This window comes from Dendronephthya gigantea, unplaced genomic scaffold (genome assembly GCF_004324835.1).
Source record: "Dendronephthya gigantea isolate DGI-Jeju-01 unplaced genomic scaffold, DenGig_1.0 000004F, whole genome shotgun sequence".
Classification (NCBI taxonomy): Eukaryota; Metazoa; Cnidaria; class Anthozoa; order Malacalcyonacea; family Nephtheidae; genus Dendronephthya; species Dendronephthya gigantea.
The window spans coordinates 488,587-510,000 of record NW_021163014.1 but is presented as its reverse complement, the minus strand read 5'-3'; the positions used below and the strand labels follow the sequence as shown (position 1 = coordinate 510,000).

The window sequence follows — 21,414 nt, the reverse complement described above, 5'->3', positions numbered from 1 at the left end:
AATAAGTGACATTGATAAATTTAATTACTTAAAAGGGTGCCTAAAAGGGAAAGGTTTATCTGCCATATCAGAATTAGCTCTAAATTCAGAAAATTACAAGGAAGCAGTAGATATTTTAAAGGACAGCTTTAGAAATGAGCAGGTACTGATATCTGCTCATATGGAATCACTGTTGAGGATGAATAAAATTAAGTCCAGGGATAATATAAAGGACTGAGAACATTATATAATCAAGTAGAGAGTTGTGTAAGAAATTTACAGTCTCTTAAGTTAGATACATCTGGTTATGGTTCTCTGTTAATTCCCATCTTAAGGGATCGACTTCCTGATGAGATCACAATGATCATCTCTAAAAAATTTGGTGATGGAATTTGGACCCTCGACAAAGTCATGGAATATTTTAATTGTGAACTCTGAGCTCAGGAAAACTGTGTGTCTTCCAGTATGACCAAAACTGCTTATCATTATTATCACAGGAAGGATCACTGTACTGCTGGTAGGTTGTTTGGTCAGACCAACAGAGTTGCAACATGCATTTATTGTAATAAGGAAGGACATTCATCATCTAAGTGTGCAAGTGTTTCCAATCACCAGTCTCGTAAAGCAATTCTTAAAAAAAAGCAGAGATGTTTCATATGTTTGGGGACAGGGCATGTTGCAAAAAATTGTAAGTCAAAGTTATCTGTGTAGAAAATGTAAGAGAGGGAAGCACCATATATCAATATGTGAGTCAGCCCCAGGTAATCTATCTGAAGTCACCCAAACCAAAAAACAGGAAGATGACAAAAAGAAGGATGATGATGATAAAAGTTGTGTAGGTCATGCAGGTAGTAGTTGTGAAAAGGGAGATATATTCTTGCAAACTGCCCGGGCAGATGTATTACCTATAGATGACCATGAGCAGATTACTACCAGGATTTTATTTGACACTGGTAGTCAAAGGGCATATATATCCAGTAAGGTTAGAAATAGACTACAGTTGAAAACAATAACAGTAGAAAAGGTTGTGATCAAAACATTTGGGCAGTCCGAGGAGAGTGAGGTGAAAAAGCTTGATGTAGTTCAACTTAAAATTAAAAATAAGTACAATTCTGGGTTCACGTTTGTAGAGGTCTTGTGTGTTCCCACTATTTGCAGCCCTCTAACTAAGCAGCCACTTTCAGTTGTGCACAAGATTCCTGAATTTGCAAGGTTGGAATTTGCTGATTTTGAACATGAGAATCGGGATAATCTCCCAGTAGGAATTTTAATTGGCATAGATTTTTACCACATTTCTGTGCATGGTCACATAGTAAAGAGTAAGTTAGGACCTGTTGCTTGTAAAACCAGGGTTGGGTGGGTACTTGGTGGCAAGATCAGTGCAAGTACAATAAGAACTCGTTGTTTTAAAACACATTTGTTGCATGCTGTAATTGATAAGGAAGACTCTGAAAATACCTTGTGGGAAGAGCTAGATAAGTTCTAGAATGTGGAGAGTATAGGCTCTTCAAAAGATAGTATTGGTCTGTTTGAAAAGGACATAGTCCATGATGGAACTTGTTATATAACCAAGTTACCTTTTAAACCTGACCATGGAACTGCCCGACAATTTTAATGTTAGCGAACAACGACTAAAATCATTAAAAACAAACTTGTTTCAAACAACATCCTGTGTGACTATGATGCCTGTGTGAAATTATCGCGCAGTCATACGTAATGATAAACAGAGTACAAAAATACGACCCGTATTTGATGCCTCGTTCAAAGTTAATGGCCCATCTTTAAATAAATGCCTTTATTCCGGTCCAAACATGATCGCAAAAATTTTCGACATTTTGCTTAAGTTCAGACTAAACAAGATCGGGGTGCTAGCCGATATTAAACAGACCTTTTTAAATGTCGGTATAGACAAACAACATAGTGACTACCTTAGATTTTTCCCCGAGCCGGCGCGGAGCGCCGTGCAAGGGTACTAATTCCGCCCGGAGATTACGAATTACACCCGGGAGAACATAGCAGTATTCCCATTGGGAATTCTGCCACACAATGGGCGAATTAAGACAGCAAATTCATCGCATGGCTAATAGAGAGGTGTGGCTATCATGTGATAGCATAAAGCAATTAAATAGAGCAAGCAAAATCAGGGTTGGTAAGTTACTGAATAAATAAGCCAAACATTGTTATTGGCGGCCCTTTGATTCCTTTGTTTTAAACAAAGAAAACAAATGTTATTATGTTAATATATTTGGCTTATTTATTCATAAAATCTACCAACCCTGAGCAAAATCGTGTTTTTCGCATTTCGACGTTGGAAAGAAGGTATACGCAAAGCTTAGAAGGGTTTTTTCTTTCCTCATCCTGCCTGTCGCGTCTGAGCCAATACACTTCACCCCAATATGGATCACGTTGCTAATAATGTACAAATTCCTATCGCCATCCACGATGTTGACAACGTGATAAACGCTCTACAAGAAGGTCCGCCAGCGGCTCCACTTCCAGGACCGGCTGCCGAGCTACCACCAGTCGACGCTCCGCCGCAAGCACCACAGCCGATACAGGCAGCACCGCCATTAGCCCAGCCTCAGGTAATTAGCTATCTTTTACGCCTACAGTGTTTGCCGTATATATTTCACTTACACAGGGTTGTTTACCCGTTTCTCGCTTCGCTCAAAACCTCGTCTATCCTTATCGCTATAGCCTAAGCGCTTTTCCGTTGGGTCCCCATTTCATGCTTCCTTCGCTCGGATCTGCCGTACATGCTTTCTTCTCGCGGGATCTACATGTCACCCTTTCGCAATCCTCCGTTTGATTATTTGTTTCTACGTCTTATAGTATCACATACAAAATTTGAATCTTTTGTTTACGCCTTAGTACTTCCGATCCTTTTCTATTGTTATAATTTCGCCCAGTTCACATTACCTCATTAGATTAAGCATTATATTTGCCTTATTTGTTTTTGTTCCCTCTTAATACTCCCACTCATAAGAATCGATCATACTCTACTATTATCACGACTGCGAACACGTGCGAACCATTTTGCCCTCAACCTGTGGCGCGTATCGAATTTAGACGTTTCGCTCCTCGCTCATACCTTTGTCCTATTCTAGCAATACTATGCCTACATTTTCGCCTATAATGTCTTGTTTCCTCGTTTTGCCTGGTCTCGCATAATTTTCGACCCATTTGTCTATTTTGCCTGACGTCAGTTCACATCTCGGTAAGCCTAACGTAGTTTCCAGTTTGATCTTGCGATTTTGCCACTCATTTCCCAGCGACTGTGCCTACCTACCCCACAGCGAGTGTGTGTTGCCTTTCCAATGTCATATTTAGCTCGCTAAAGCTGCCGTTTACTGTTATTATTTCCTAAAATTTGATCACTTGTTTGCATAATTTTGCAACTGAGAGGACGCCAGTTACTTAATGTCTATTGTTTGTGTCTCCAGCATATTCTATAACCCCTCTGTGTGAGGCTGCTGTTCACTACCAAAGTGATTGAAGTTTGTTTATTTGTTGTTTACTCTCATACTGTAATTTTTCGCTAACCAACTGTGTGACAGATGCCTCGTCATGGGTCATGCCTCCTCATGGCCACCGTGTGAGATGAAGTTATTTACCTTCTGCTCATTTCTTACACATTCACCAACCCCTGTGTGAGATGGCATTTTATAGCCACAGTGTTAGATGAGGTTATTTACTGCTTATTTTCTTATACATTATACACTAGCCACTGTGTGAGGTGTCGTTTTATAACCACAGTGTGAGATGAGGTTTTTTTTGTTTACTGTCTATTTCCATTATACACTAACCACTGTTTGAGAGTTGTCGTTTCATAACCACAGTGTGAGACGAGGTTATTTATTTACTGTTTATTTTCACTTTTACCAACCACTGTGTGAGGTGTCGTTTCATAGCCACAGTGTGAGATGAGGTATTTTCTTTACTGTCTATTTCCCTATACACTAACCACTGTGTGAGAGGTGCCGTTTCATAACCACAGTGTGAGATGAAGATATCTAATTTGCTGCTTATTTTCATATACCCCAACTACTGTGTGAGGTGTCGTTTCATAGCCACAGTGTGAGATAAGTTGTTTGTTTACTGTTTATATTTCTTTTTATTTACTAACCACTGTGTGAGAGGTATCATTTCATAACCACAGTGTGAGATGAAGCTATTTAATTTGCTGCTTATTTTCATATACCCCAACTACTGTGTGAGGTGTCGTTTCATAGCCACAGTGTGAGATAAGTTGTTTGTTTACTGTTTATATTTCTTTTATTTACTAACCACTGTGGGAGAGGTATCATTTCATAGCCACAGCGTGAGATTGAAGCTGTTTATTTACTGCTTATATTCTCTATTCTCTAACCACTGTGTGAGAGGTGTCGTTTCATAGCCACAGTGTGAGATGAGGTTATCTATTTACTGCGCCTATTTCATATACTCTAACCACTGTGTGAGTCTGTGAGAGGCATTCTTCCATAACCACAGTGCGTGAGGAAGTTATTCACTTTGCTTATTTTTTCATATACCCCAACTACTGGGTGAGGGTGCCATTTCGCAGTCATAGTGTGCTATGAGGTTGTAATTTACTTACCGCTCACCCTACCGTTCAAAAAAAAAAAAAAAAAAGAATGGCGGTAGGGGTTTACATGTTTTATACTGATTTGAGAGGGGCAAATCTAAGCGAAAAGCCTCATACCACTGTCTACGACGGGGTTCTCACTTCAGTACAGGCAGTAAACCCCCACCCAAAAGACTATATGTTCGACCGGGGTCAACCATTTATACTCGCGCACTTACATTGTCACCCATTCACGCCTCATGTAGATTTCAAAACTTACGACAGGTTTACACGTCGTCACTGATTTGAGGAAGATACGTCTAGCTGAAGGCCTCATGCTCATATACGACCGGGTCTACCTCCAGTTTGTAGGGGCAGTCGTTAAAAAAAAAAACAAACATTGCTAACCTTCGTAATTTGGCCCTCCCGTTTAGCCCATCACCCTGGACGGCCTGCAGGCCCAAGTAAACCAGCTCCTCGCACAATCGAATACTCATACAGCGGCAGCCGCCGCTTCTCATTTACGACAAGAGCTTATAAAACCGGCTGGCGTTTTTGACCCTTTCGTAGCCTTAGCCGCCCTGGAGAACCTGGTCGATGTCGCCCGTGAAAGCAATGATGTAAATGCGCATCGGTACAATACCATCTTTAAACAGACTCGACGTTTACAAGGCCACCCTCAACTCCAGTCCATTCTCCTTAAGTTGGTTGGCGACAAAGACGAAATCGCCGTCGCCAAAATAATCCAAAAGTCACTGAAAACTGCACCCCCAAAGTCATACGTGTCCACTCCCTATCCCCTTCCACCTCGTATGCGCCCTCCTGCTTTTCCACCGTTCCGGCATCCAGTCCTCGGTCGACCTCGTTTATATACAGCAAGCTCACCTCCGCGGTGCTTTAATTGCCGTAGCACCGGCCATTTTGTCCGAAACTGTCCAGTTCCCCGCCGCCGGTGATTCTCCTCCAGATAACATACCAACGGGTTTAAAGTGTGGAATAAAGATCTAATTAATATATCATTAACTTATGAACAGATCTCGTCTTTTCTATATTGGTATACGCTTACATATTCATATGCTTACATCTATATACCTATATATTTAGTGTGCGTTTGTTATCTTGTCGACTGTCTCACCAATAAATTGTCATTCCACACAAGTCTTGTCTTTACTTTACCACATAGGGTTCAACTTCGGCAGACTTTGATACTAACTTACGGCAAGCATTAGCCGAAACCAAATATGTTGAATGGTGCTCTTCTACACTCGACCATAACCCTCCCTTTGGGCCCCTTCCTCCGCTCAACAGCGTTGTTTCCGCCCACGTGTTGCCCAGCACAGATTGGCTTGCTTTCCGTCACCCGGATTCGTTCGTTGCAGGTGAGATTCACAACCACACCCCCTTTTGGGACGAAATTCTCCACCGCTATAGTAAAGAGTCAGAAATCGGAAATTATATCCATTCCAAAGTCGACATTCATTTGTTCTGGCGCCCTTTTAAGGGTACTTTTCAAAAACGATTTTATGACTCCCCTACTCCTCCCCCCACTAAATTCCCTAATAGCATTTCATGCAGAGGATTCGAGGATTTCATTACTACCACCATACTTGAACGCGTCCGTAATGGTTCGTTAACAGTCGTTGGAAAGACAGGCGATGTCCAACCACCCCATCTTGTGCTACCTTTAACTATCGAACCGTCCAAGCCTAGGTTGTGTCATGACGAAAGGTTTCTTAACTTGTGGATCAAAGATTTACCATTCTCGCTCGATACATTAAACGACTTACCAAGATATGTCGACCAAAACCACTACCAAACCGTCCTCGACGATAAGAGCGGCTATGATCACGTCTTACTTTCCGATCGCAGTTCCACCTACTTCGGTCTCGAATGGCGGGGTTGGTATTTTTGTTTCCGCACCATACCGTTCGGTTGGAAGGCCAGCGCCTACCTCTATCATTCAATCGGCCTAGCCGCTACTAGCTACATTCGCTCTATGAACGTACCTTGCTCACAATATATTGACGATCGGCACCTCGGCCAGATGCGTCTTCCACAACACTCCCTCCCAACCCCCACCATCCCCCCTAATATTTCCTTGGCCACATCCGCCGCGTACATCGCATGTTATGTCCTCATCAAATTGGGTTATTTCGTCAATTTAAAGAAATCCAGCCTTGTCCCCCAGCTCACAGTTCCTTTCCTTGGTTTCCTCAGTGACGCGGTCCGACAGGCATTTATCCTTCCCCAAAACAAAATAGAAAAGTTTAGTCTGTTGCGCGAATCCATCCTGGCCAAGAAATCTGTATCCTTGCAAAACCTTCAAAAGTTGGGCGGAAAAATTATTTCCTTCACCATTGCTGTGCCGGCTGCAAGGTTATACGCCTTCGCTATCTTTCACGCCACATCCGTTGCTCTCTCCACGGGTCGACCGGTCCCGCTCAAAGGTGCCCTCCTTGAAGAAATTTCGTCTTGGCGTTTTCTGGACTCTTGGTCCGGGTTCCTCCCTTGGCGAGAAGAACAACATATACGCCTTCACTTATACTCAGATGCCTCGAATGCTGGTTGGGCGGGGATTATACACTTCCCCGACGAAACCCCCACTACTGTAAAAGGCCCATGGGGTGACCACGAGCGCTTAGCCCCCATCACCGTCCGTGAAGCCTTGGCCCTTGTCCATACACTCCACGCGGTCTCTGACCGGTTAACCAACGCCCGGTTAGATTGTTATGTCGATAGCTTGGTCCTCGTTCACGCGTGGCAGCATCAAGGATCACGTAGCCCTGCCTTGGCCAACGCCCTCAAGCAATTGTTCTCCATCGCATTTACCCATAATTTTGTCCTGACCCTTTTTCATATCCCTGGCTCAGAAAACCCGGCCGACCACCCCTCCAGGCAGTTGTCAGACATTGACTGCACTCTCAGCTCTGCTGCTTGGCATGAAGTGGAACGCGCTTTCGGCCCTCATACCATAGACCTCATGGCACTCCCTGCTAACGTAGTCAGTGCTCCGTCGGGCCAGCCACTCAAATTCTTTTCCCCATTTTACACAGAGCAAGCCGCTGGAGTCAACGTATTCGCCCAACTTATTTCCCCGCTTGAAAACGCCTACGTCTTCCCCCCTTTTACACTCATTGGTCCACTGATCAAGTTCCTCAACCAACAGCATGTGTCCTATACCATCATAGCCCCAGATATCTCCCCACGCCGTTATTGGTGGCCACTTCTGCTCAACTTGGCCTCCGCCTCCTTTTGCCTCGGGAATAAAGGGGACACCTCCATTTTGCGTTTTCCCTCTTATACCAAAGAAGGCTTCACCCCTCGTCCTTTGCAGTGGGACCTTTGGGTATTTCGAGCATCCCATTAACTGGCGTCTTGTTTAGGTGTACCCTATTATCCCGCGTGTTTGGACACCCGCAGAGCAATGTCCACAGTGTACTTACCCGAATGATCTTGGTTTCATCTACTGCCAAAGGTGTGGTTTCAACAAAGAATTACCTTCTACGTCCGCTCCGCCCAGGGTTCGAATAGACTTTCCTTCAATTAATGCCCGTTTGTCCTTGCTTCACGCCACGCGAAATGAGAAACCATATCAAAAACAAAAATCACAACTACAAACACAATTTGAGGCTTTCATGGCCTCCTTACCATCACCTAAATCAATCCTTTCCGCGACACCCGAAGACATAATTCGTTTCCTCATCTGGCGGGACCAATTTGGGAAAACTGTCATTCATCATCGTATATGCCCTCATTTTGGTGTTCGCGACCGGCAACCACCATGTGACTGTCCTCGAAGGCTGGCTGCTAATACTGTGGACAATAATATCGCCAAGCTGCGAACTATATTCCTTTCTGCTCGTCGTCCGGATCAGATATCTGATGGCTTGCCCCCCTATAACCCCGCCGCACACCCTTCAGTCAAGCAATATCTGGCCTCTATTTGCGAGGAACAGGCGAAGGCAACTATTTCTCCCAAGCAGGCTACCCCCCTCTTCCATGATAAGTTCAAAGTACTTTGTACCCACCTCCACCAACGAATCCGCCAACATGACCTCTCTCCCACCTTGTGCTATTTATACGCCCGTGATCTAGGTTTCTTTTCCATCGACTTCTACTCAGGCAGCAGAGCCTCCGATCTGGGTAGAATCCACACCAAGCAGGTTCTCACCCTTCCTGATAGCGGCGGCTTTCTATTCCGACAAACCTTTGGAAAGACCCTCCGTGGTAACGGCGTCCATAATTTCTCTGTGCGTCCCGGCCCTGACCCACTCACTTGCCCTGTGTCCAACCTCCGCCTCTACGTCCGTCTTTCCGACGCTATGGAAATCAACCTCCGTCGTGGGTACCTCTTTCGCACTGTCAACAACTCCGGCCACATCACCGAACACCCATTCCAAGGCTCCGCTGTAGGTAATCGCCTTCACCTCCACCTTACCACCCTACACATTAATGACGGTGAAACCGCACACAGCTTCCGTTCCGGTTGCTCGATCACCTTGTCCCTTCTCGGCTTTTCTGATCAGGATATTGCTCAACATGTCGGATGGAAGTCCACCTCCACAGCCCGGTATTACTCCAACACTCACCAAGTTTTACATCCCTCTACGACCACCACACTTCTTACCGAAGCTACATCACAAGTCGACATTCCACATGCCTCCGCCATCGGCACATCTTTTCGAGCCCGCAACAATTTGGTCAATATGTCTCTCGCATTTCCATAACCCTTTCAACAATTTCACGTAATGCCATATTTTCGTCTTTATAACTCTCACGTTTTCCCTTTCTTTTCCCTGAGTATGGGAGAAGGGGAAATCCTCGCGTTTGCAAATGTTGTAATATTTTTTTCATTCTCTACCAATAAAGCCCCATAAAAGCAAAGCCTGAAATTATTTTGTCCCCCATTCTTAGCTCTTCTTCATCTCGGCTATTGTGTGGCGGAATGAGCTGTGGGAATATAATACTATTCCCATTGGGAATTCTGCCACACAATGGGCGAACTAAAACAGCAAATTCATCGCATGGCTAATAGAGAGGTGTGGCTATCATGTGATAGCATAAAGCAATTAAATAGGGCAAGCAAAATCGAGTTTTTCGCATTTCGACGTTGGAAAGAAGGTATACGCAAAGCTTAGAAGGGTTTTTTCTTTCGACCCACCCACCTCCCCTCAGACGCGACAGCCTCTCCTTCCGCCCTCATAGCCGAGCTGAAATTATTTTGTCCCCCATTCTTAGCTCTTCTTCATCTCGGCTATTATGTGGCGGAATGAGCTGTGGGAATATAATACAATCCAAAGTTGCCAAAATGTCATGGACGTTCAATGGTCATGGTAGTTGTGTGCATGCGCAAAATTTGAACGAAGAAAGAACGATCGTCTACGACTTGCTGATTGGCTAAGACAAAAAGAGAGCATGCATGATAGCGTGAGCATTTTAACCGTCATTTTTCAAACTATTTTTTAAAAATATAAAATGAAACCATGGAGTCAAATATTAAAACAATAATAAAAGATTTAAAGATCATCACAGCACAGAAACAGTTGGTGAAATAGGAACGACTCGTAATTTATAATCTTTGAAGTGGTAGGTGTCTATATTTTGCTTATTCAGTGTTTGCTGTAAGAATGCATTGTTTTTTTGACAAGTACGAGCTTGGTATGTCGTTTTACAAGGAGCTAACCGACCGTTTAAGGCTTTACATAATTTAAAAAGAGTTCTCAAAAGTGTACTTCAGAGTTTTGATAAAACAAATATCACTTTGCAGCTTATATAGTCGCTAAAATCATTGAATGAAATAAATAATCGAAAAACAACATTCGACGTTTAATGCTTGTATGGTTATTATAATTATTTGTGCTGTTTTGATGTTTTGAAGGTTCAGCTATAGAAAAGTTTAACACTCACTTAAACTACAACATAATGCAGCAGGCAAACAGGTGATTTTTGTTCACCTGTACGACTGTCTTTGTTTGCGAAAAATTTGCACGAGTTATTTCATAACATTAGCGTAGAAAGTTAGGTCTGGGTAGCGCACAAAATATTTTGCTTCGTTTAAAATGGCGAGGGGTTGCTGCATGCATGTATTTCTAGTATGGCATGATTTAAACGCGGAGGATGAAAGGATAATAATTTACAGATCTTTAAGGGTAGCTTTTGGAATTGCTAGTAGCCCTTTTTTATTGAATGGGACCATCCAGCACCATCTCACTAATGCCTTGAAGAAAGAGAAGGACATAGTAGAACGCATTAAAGATGATTTTACGTGGATGACTTAGTGGGTGCAATAAGGTGGAAGACGGCAAAGCTATGTACGATAAAAGCAAACTAATTTTATTAGAAGCCGGATTTGAATTGAGAAAGTGGGTTACAAATGATAAGGAGTTGAGTGAGTACATTACATCAAAGGAAAGTGAAAAGAGCGAGTGACTTATTTTGAGGCAAATATCTGGCGTATTTGAGCGAAGATGATCTTGACGAAACGCTAACTCAACTTCACTTAATGCACGGTCGCAGTTACTCCAACGGAAAGCAATTATAAGCGGTTGACCGGGTCTCTATATCAAGTTTGTAGAATTGTAAACGGCGATTATTCCATCTACATAAGGTGCTAAAGAATTTCTGGATGCGATTTTGTACTAGCTATCTTAACGAACTTCGCGAAAATGAACTTGTACCGGAAAGAAAAAGGAAGTAATGGTAAGAAAGTTACAGTGGACATTGTCGTCCTTATCATCAAAGAGGACAAACCTATACCTCGTACACAATGGAGAATGGGTAGAGTTTTGGAGCTTGTGAAAGGACGAGACGGGCAAGTTCGTGGAGCAAAATTAAAGGTCCTCTCAAAAGAGGGTCAGCAGACATTGATACATCGTCCTGTTCAGAGATTAATCCCATTTGAAATCCTAGAGAAACCAGAGCACCCCTTATCGAACGTACAGAGGAAGAAAGTTCGATCAAAGAGGTACCTCCAGAGAATGTTGAATTTAGGGAAACAGACACTCACGTACGGCCTAGAAGAAAAGCGGCTGCGGAAAGATAAGCTATGCCGCGAATGCGCGAACAATATACTTAAGATAACTTGGCTAAACATTTTAATCTTTGGTTTGGAGGATGTTATAAGTCAAGTTATAATTTATGTTAATGAATATTTGTTAATGTTGATTAACAGCCTCGATTAGAAGAACTGTTGCTATTGGTTAATGAGTAAGCCTCGTGTGAGGCCTCGGGGGATCGGAAAAAACTGTCTTAAAAAGGGAGAGACTGAATGTTCGGTAGTCTCGTGTGTTAAAATATATATGAAATATAAAACTTTATAAAAAGCCATAAGTGATTAGAATATCATTTTTTGCTTTTTAAACAAATTTTTCATAGTTTTTCGCAAATATTACTTTACAGAGGGTGTAAGAGACGTCTTCACTGACAAAACGAATGAAAATAATCCGTAAGTTTTTAATCAGATATTTATTGTTAAACTATTAAAAAAAATTCACAATCACATGTCTCACATTGTAACACTGACCTGTTTTATAATTTTTGTTTCAAAGTAAATTGAAGCAAAGTAAATTCGTATAACCAACGTTCTCGGATGTATACTTCTACATTTTTAAAAACAGTTACAAACCTTCAGGAATAATAAACGAACAAAGTTTCGATGGAAATCTACGCATGATATCTCGCTTTTAACTGAAATAATCTCCACTGAACCTTACAGATGGAAACATGGCTCCAGGGAACGTGGAGAAGCTTTCCGAAAAGTATCTGAAAACCTGAAACTAATCCCTTATTCTGCCTTTCCCACCAGTCTTAACCAACGTGGAGTTCGTACCAGGTTTTTTGAATTGTTGGACACATTCAAAAAGCAGGAAGCAAAAGAAGCAAGAGCGAGTGGTATAGATGCAGAATTCGATGAAAAAACACAGTTGTTAAGTGATATTCACAGCCGTATGGTAGATTTTGAAAACGGCTTTGTGGAAGAAATGGAATTAAAGCAGCAGAAAAAAGATAAAGAAAAAGCAAACGCAGAAGAAATGCGACAAATAGCTTGCAAAAAAGTTGGGGAAGCATCACAAAGAAACAACCTAGATACCCCAAGCAGAAAAAGAAAGGCGACTGAGTTTGTGGAATACCTGAAACAGAAAGAAGGGCGTAACAGACTAAATACAGAAAGGAAGTTAAAAATTCGCGAAGAGGAATTAAAATTAGAAAAACAAAAGCTTGATGTGCAGCAAGGGATGCAAAATCAAAGTTTTGAGCAATTGAAAATGCACCAGCAATCACAAGCATCAATGTTCAATTTATTTCAAACCTTTATTGACAAGTTCAAGTCCCAATGAATTTTAATGAATTTATAATACACAGTTGGTTTGCTATCATTCTTAACTCTTCAGTGGGTCTATAAATAAGTAATAATAAATTAAATTGCTGTGCATTAAATAATTTACAAAGTCAATGTTAATATAATTTTTCAAATAATTAATTTGAATTATGTACAGTATATTAAATGTTCCTTGGAATTAAGGGATTATATGACCTTTGGCAAAATGTCTGTATTAATTTAAGGCATCAACTATATAAATTGTGAGAGTGGATGATTGGGAGATTTTTAAATTATGTCCATAGGCCAAAAAATCAAGCAAAGGAAAGTGGTTAGATTATTCCTTACTGTTGTTCAAAACAAATTCTTTAATAATTATTTAATTATTTGCAAATCATTATACCAAAATACTCCTATTCCATCTCAAATGGTCAGCCTCTAATATACAGGAATTATCCTTTTAATCTTAAGAATTCACACAATATAATTTATTGAAAACTCAATATAGGATAATGCTTTTTATGAAGGGATAAATGCCCTTTTTAGTATTCAATAGCCTGCCCAACAAATAAATTTATTCATATTGACTAAAATATTTATCTAGGTTTGGGGGCTCCAGATGAAAGAATTGTGAGGTCTGTGAACCATAAAGACATGTTTTGGCATTAAAAATTAAACACGAGACTGCATAAATCTTTGCAACTGATTGCAAGCAAATTTTTAAATTCTTTTTAAAATCATTACAAGCAAAGTAGATAGCAATTTCCCCAAATGGCCACTCCACAGCAACTCTTACTGAACCCATGGCTTTGATAAACTGTTGTTGTACATTGGACAGGTTTGTTCTTTTATACGGGCACTGCAAGTGAAAGTGTGTGGATATGCAGGATCTCCATATATAGCAGCAATGTACCCAGACTTAGCAAAATGACAGAATGAGATGGCTGGTTAACCATCTGCCTCCATGTTGTCAGTTTTCCCATCATGGGAAGGTGTTAAGCACTAATGTAGAATTGTAATACCAACTGGTTGGTCCATACAGATGGACAATTAAACCAATTGCTGCTTGACAGCTTGCCACTTGATTGCATGTGTTCTTTTGTGCCCATTGTATATAGTTTTTTGATGTACTTGTGGCCTGTAAATCAAAATTAATATATTATTTTAATATTGACAGTCTTACTGTGCCATCAATAAATCTCTAGACTCTGTCCAGAGCTGCACCTTTTTCACGAACCGCTGTTGCCATTCTCGACAACTCCTCTGGGGCCAGCCATGGTACATTTAGGTTAGTTAACAGGGAATGGTGTTGGGCAAATACCAAATCGACAACATTGTTGAATATCATGCTAAATTCTGTCTTTGATCTTCCAAACATTGTAATTATGTCTGTTAAACGATTTGGGTAAGCTAAAAGACGAAGTAGTACGCATAATCCTTCTACAGATCCAGCAACATTGCCATTTGAGCAATCGTAGTGCAACCAGTACTAGATGCAAAATATCAACATTTTGGAAACGAAAATTCAGTAGACACTCTTCGTCGGTGTATTTATTGAGCTCAAAACGTGCATAGTTTTGGGGAGGAATAGCTAGGCGCCGGAAACTCAGTAAAATACATGCACAATCCGAGCAATTCTTCATCGTCTAAGTCACCTTCATCTTCTGCTACAAGAAGCAGTTCTTCGTCGTGCCTCCTCATTGCCGCCATATTTATTCACGAAAACGTCTCAGAGACAAGCGTCGTAAAGCCGGTTTTTCCACTAGCGATATTTTTCGCGCGAAGCGACATTTTACTTTTGTTCCAGAGCTCTCAACTGCAACCATCTAGAACAAATTGCTCAAATACAAAGGAATAAAGTCGCTTCGCGCGAAAATTATCGCTAGTGGAAAACCGGCTTAAATCTGAACTTAAAAAATGTTTGTCGCGACCTCAACTGATCAGAGCCAGTGAAAGGTAGCGGTAGCGTGAAATCTGAACCTCGCTACTATCAAGTGTAAAATCTTCCGACTTCATTATACACGATGAATTCGGTTGAAAATTTGGTTTTGTTACTTGTTAACCCGTGAAAAGTCCTGACCTCATTCGAGTTTCCCTCTAATTTAGTAAAAATACATACATATATTCCATATTTATGAAAATATAAATTTGTAAATTTCATCAAAATTTTGCTAAATGACAGTTATTCATTGAAGTTTGAAAATGCAAGTTTTTGTCCCGACCAATCAAAAGCTTAGTAGTTCCAACTGGCGCATGAGGTCCATTGCATAATGGCGGACGACTTTGATTTCGCATTTGCACATCGTGGGTGTAAATATCCGAGCGGGATTAGTACCCACGGTATTCAGCAGCGGCTCGGAAATTATCTTACCATACCGAGGATGCGGACAGAGCGCGACTTTCGACAAAATTTCGCATTTCGACAAATCGAAATTAAAACTGCTTTAAATTCTCGACCGAATGAAGAAAACCACTGAGCTACATAATAATTCCTGGAAGACCGGCTCCTAATGCTTTTGGCTAAAAAAGTGAAGCAAGAAAACATGACGGATTTTTTCGTGCTGACGCCAGATATGATCCGAAGAGATCATGGCAATTACCGCTGACCAACTCCGATACAAGCCAACAAACGTTGTCCTTCACCCTCCGTTTTTTTTTAAATTCCCGCCCTTTTTAATTCCCGCCACTTTCAAAGTGTTTACACGTATTTAAAACGTTAACCAAGGTTTTTCAAAAAAATGCCGCAGTCTTGCTCCGCCTTTCGATGCCATAACCAATTGTCAAAGGAAAGGATTTCCTCCCACCGGTAAGATAGTTTTAACCATATTTTTGGATTATATTTACAATAAAAAATGGTTTAAATTATGTTAAACCTGATGTTGTAGCTGTTCAAATATTTAAAAATAAGCTACCTCTTTTGGGTTTACCCACGGTAGTTTTCAGTACTCTTTTTGCAAAATACACAGGGTCTTGGAGTGTTGCTTAATAAAAAGCAAATATAAACAAGCATATATTATAGGTGAATGAGTACAAATGATCGTCATACACTGAGTGTTACATAATAAATTATCGCAAAAGTATATTACAATTATTTTTATAGTGCTATAAAAAATAATAGTGTTTACAATTTTATATTGTTATATTGTTTAAAACGCGTATTTTTCACAAGTACATGGTACATGTTTTGCATTACTCTAGCTATATTTATAAATAGGTAATGCATAATTTGAGTTATTTGACCCTATATAAAATCTTAGGTTGGAAGGAAGTTATCTGCCAGGGGCAGGTTGTTCAAAAGGCGTTTAGCTTAAGGTGGCCCCCTAGGGTTTTTTCCCCGAGGGTAACGTTACTCGTATACGTCGCAGGAAATTTAAAAACTCGCTGGATTTAAAACCCAAAATGTAAACATAGCGTTTCTTGCGAGAAAAACCCTATCCCGAAGCAAGTACGTTGATATTTTCATTACAAAAAGTATTAAAAAGCTTTTACAAACGACACCAATTTTTGTGGGTAACCTGATAGGAAAACAAAGCAACAATTTGTTGGGAAACAGTGGTTTACTTGGTGTTTACAGCCGCCGTAAGGAGTCACAGTCACATCGCGAAAAATGGCGATTCAAATTCTCGCACATATTTTCACTGTTTTCGGCTCTATATATTTGTAACCTTGAGCGAGCTGAATGCATGGAAAAAGACGAAAGTTCATCTTCAACATCTGTAGCTAGCTTAGCCGAGACGCCAAAAACAAAACATCACAATAAACGGAATGATATCGGGCGCTTTGCAAAGGTACGCAACGTTGGGCACAAAAAGAAAAATCTAGAACCGATGAAAGCAGCTTTAGTGGCAAGACGAAGCCTTATTTTTGACATGTGTGATGAAAATGAGCCCCCTTCTAAACGAAAAACAAGGAGCGAGAAGGTACGTGCTATATAAGATGATTCATTTGTTATAATATTTCCTGATCACAGTAAAAGTCTACAAGACAAGGAACCTGATAAACACATATTTTCAGGATGATACATACAGAGAAATTGTTGTGCATGGAAACCGAATCATAGACGTTGAACACCTTCAAGAAAAAATGAAAAGATGCAACAATTGCCATTCAGGTGAAATTTTATACCAACTAAGACTAAATAGGGACTAATGATGCTTATGATAGATGTATATACTATACTATACATCTGACTAATGTGAAAAATAAGAGGCCATATATTTTTACATAAATATCTATTTTAATTTTATTTTTTAAAAAATATTTAACTATTAGCACCAAATTTCAGTATAGCTGAAGCATATACCTATACTTATATGATTTAGGTCCTTTGCCATTTACTCTATGTGATGAACAGAGACATGGCCTAGCAAGTACATTCAATATAAAATGCCCATTCTGTCATCATATGAACAAGGCTGAAACTTCAAGGCAACATACAACTGGCAAGCGAGGCCCAAAGGCATTTGATATCAACACTAGGGTTGCTCTTGGCTCTCTTCATGCTGGCATTGGTGAAACCCATATGAACAATATTTTGTCTTGCATTAACATACCTGCAATAAATTCAAATACTTTTAAACAAAGAGAAAGAGAAGTGGGGAAAGCTGTTGAGGAGATAGCAAGGCAAAGTTGCAAGGAGGCCACAAATTCGATAAGAAATGGAATTATGACTACCACTGCTGAACTTAATGAGAATGATTTGGTTTCTGTCCCATGTTCATTTGACATGGGTTGGCAAAAAAGAGGAAAGGGCCATAAACAACAAGTTCAGTACTCTACCTACACTGGAGATGATGATTCCACAACAGAGGCACATATTCGCCAAAAAGTAGAATACAAAGTGGAAAAACGTAGCGACATTGTACATATGAAAAGGTCCCTAACTACACGCCTATATAATTTGAAGCAAAATGCCAAATTTCCAGAAAGTTCTACACTATCAACAAAGGTCATCAACTATCTAGTGAGATGTTTTTCATATGCCATTACACAAAACAAAGGAAATCCAAATGAAATAAAAAAAGCAGTTGAAAGTATTGTTCCCCATGCTTTTGGAAACCATGCAGACTGTGATATCAGTTGGTGTGGATACAAAGGTGACCTGACCAATTACAAACATAAGACTCTTCCATATGGTAAGGATCTCTTTGGTGAAAACTTAATGAATGCACTAAATAATATATTCAATGACTATTGCACTGAGACTGTGGTAAACAAAATAGCACCATGCTCTAATTCACAGAGAAATGAGGCCCTAAACAGTGTTGTTGGATAAAAAAATCCAAAAATTAGATTTTATGGTGGAAGCGAGAGCAATGACTTTAGAGTGGCCTGTGCTGTTGCCCAGAGAAACCTCAGGTATTCCTATGTTGACAAATCATTAGAAGCACTCAACATTGAACCTGGCTTATTTTGCATGAATTACAATGCAAGGATGAATGCCAAAATCTTACAACAAAATGCCAGAAAATCAACGATAAAGTTTAAAAGACAACGAGCACAAAAGCACTTGAGCTGCAATGCTGAAACCGCACGAAAAGAAGCAAAGGAGGGTACAACTTATCAAACTGGTGTTGGATTAAATTTAGACAAAAACAACCCAAACTCGACTGGCCCAAATTTGGCAAATATCATACCAGAGATAGAAATTCCAGATGTTAAAGCAATCTCAGTGAAGGACTTCCAAACAATAGAAAACACTGTACCTCCATTTACTCCTCGACCAGAAGCAAAACAAGTCAAGTTTGATGAAGCAAATTATTATAATTTTTTGGTGTTTGATACAGAGACAAATACCACTGGCAAATCAGCAGAAATATGCCAGTTATCAGTTTGTGACATGGTTGGTTCATACATATTTTCAGAATACATACTCCCAACACACAACATTGACTTTTTTGCTTCACGAGTAAATAATCTGGATATACAATTAATCAATGGCAAACGAGAATTGTTCAAAAATGGCAAGTTAGTACCTTCAATACCTTTCAATGAAGCCATAACAAAACTCCAGAGTTATATCTCACAGTCAATTGACCAGGCAAGAGCCACTACAAGCAAGCCAATTGTCACTGTTCTTATCGGACACAACATTGCTACCTTCGATACACCAATACTTTTGCGAAATGCTGGTGGAAACTTTGCATATAACTTAGATTTGATGAACGTTTGGTTTGCAGATTCCTTGTCTTTGTTCAAAGAGCTAATTAAATGTCAATTTAAACAATTGAAGAATGCAAATGGTACGTTTCCCAAAGCTAATCAATCGTCCATTTACGAAGCTGTGTTTCAAGAGTCATTCAATGCACACGACTCCTTAGAAGACGTCCTTGCTCTCAGAAAAATTTTGTTTTCATCCAAACTTGAACTGTCAACACCGACGATAGTCAACTATTCCCAGATGATAACCACACAACATGCTGTTGAGGACATAAATACCTGGATCATCGCCACGAAAATATCCAAACTTTTAACGCCATCCAGTTCAATTCGCGAAGAAATATAAATGGCATCTTAAAGAAAAATATGGTGGAAAAAATCGCTGGATCTGGCTTGTCGTAAAAGGATCTTAGCGACGTTCACAATAAGTACGGACCATGTGGACTCACTGCAATTCTGTCGAAGTCACCTTCAAATTCATCTCTATCATCGCCTAGAGTCACTCGTAATAGACGAATTTTAGCGGCAATTGTTAATCACTTCGAAAAAAACAACAAATCATAGGTATCGTAAACCTCGTTGTAAACTATAATATAATAGAAGTTTTTATTTCTTCCATGTAACGACCCGTGAGCGACGAATCGCAATCGCGTATTGCGCGTGATCTCTCGCGCGATACTACGAATTTCGGTAATTATTTTTTTCAGAATTTTCCAAATATACCTTTGAATTCCTCTTATTTCCCTCGGTGAATCATCTTGAAATTTCGTGCAATAAATGAGATTGCCTTCATTGATCAAAATACCAAATTAAAAAAAAATCAATCGAAGGAATATTTTTCAATAACAATTTTGAACCTTTATGTTCATTACAGAAAAATGTATCGATTTTTTTTTTTTAAAATTTGGCAAAAGAACGATTAAGAAATTTCTCTTCGATTGTCGAATTTAAAAAATGATTCACCGAGGAAAATCCGCAAAATAGCAAAAAGATTCATTGTATCGTCCACCAGGAAATGATGAGAAACCACTTGAAGCCTTCAAACAGTCGTTACACAGATTGCAATCAAATGGAACTTTCCCTAGAATTATTATCGCTGGCGATATGAATGTACCAGACATTGATTGGAGCTATACATCAGTTAAGACAAATCCACAATACAGTGCTACAGTAAACCAGACAATGATCGATCTTATAGATGATCATGGTCTTACTCAGCTTGTAACTTTTCCAACAAGACAAGAATCAGTGCTTGACTTAGTATTAACTACCCATCCAGATCTTGTACAGAACCTTGCAAGTGTCCAAGGCATTAGTGATCACTCAGCCGTGTCGTTTGACTTGAATTTGTCTGTAAAACTTAACAAGAAGAAGCCACGTACTTACGTGGTGTACCTACAAGTTATTATAATTACTAAAGTCGCCATGCAATCATACAAGAAAATTATTAAGCCACGTACAGTTTACAAGTTTGCTAAGGCTAACTTTACTGATATACGCAGGGAAGCAACAACTCTCAGTGAAGATTTCTTTGAAAGACAACCAGATAATATAAGTATCGAGAGTAACTGGGAATTTTTCAAGTCCGGTATTATGGACATTCTAAACAGAAGAGTACCAAACAAGAAGAGTGGTTCGTGGAGTAACTGCCCCTGGATGACAAGAGATCTCAAGACAGTTCTGAGGAAAAAGAAACGATTATATAATAACTATAAGAAATCAGGGAAGGCCTGTGACAAAGAAAAATACCGTGCATTCCAAAAACTGTTTAAAATCAACATGAAGAAGGCTCAGGATGAGTTTATAGCAGACACCCTCAACTCTGATCTAAAAGACAAACCAAAGAAATTTTGGTCTTATATTAAATCAAAAAGACAAGATCAAGTTGGAATTCCACCATTGAAGGAAAATGGGTTAGTGAAGACGGACAGTGCAAGTAAGGCAGAAATCCTAAGTAACCAATTTCAACAGGTATTTACACAAGAGGATCTAACATCTATACCAAATAAAGGACACAGTGAAATCCCGATGATGAGTTCAATATTATTTAATACGGATGGTGTGGAAAAACTACTTAAGAACTTAGATAGCAAGAAAGCAAGTGGACCTGATAAAATACCAACTACATTACTTAAGGAAACTGCATCAGAAATAGCGGATGTTGTGACATTCCTATTCAATCAATCATATTGTTCTGGCCAATTACCCGAAGACTGGAGAAATGCACATGTGGTTCCAATATTCAAGAAAGGAGTGAAGCACGACCCAGGCAATTATAGGCCGGTTTCTTTGACGGCTGTATTATGCAAACTTATGGAACACGTCATCTACAGGAACATAATGGAACATCTCGAGAATAACAACATCCTATTTTCAAATCAACATGGTTTCCGCA

General features: G+C 40.0%; 2 protein-coding genes across 2 annotated transcripts; both read left to right on the top strand.

The window, feature by feature from the left end:
- Positions 1-6,587: 6,587 nt before the first annotated feature.
- Positions 6,588-9,270, top strand: LOC114544373. The gene is made up of 3 exons (XM_028563033.1): positions 6,588-7,876; positions 8,019-8,767; positions 8,957-9,270. The coding sequence occupies exons 1-3, from the start codon at positions 6,588-6,590 to the stop codon at positions 9,268-9,270; spliced, it is 2,352 nt and encodes a 783-aa protein (XP_028418834.1).
- Positions 9,271-17,227: 7,957 nt separating this feature from the next.
- On the top strand, positions 17,228-18,135 carry LOC114515695. The gene has a single exon (XM_028534992.1). It carries the CDS (start codon positions 17,266-17,268, stop codon positions 18,133-18,135), a length of 870 nt encoding a protein of 289 aa, XP_028390793.1. The 5' UTR covers positions 17,228-17,265.
- Positions 18,136-21,414: the final 3,279 nt, after the last annotated feature.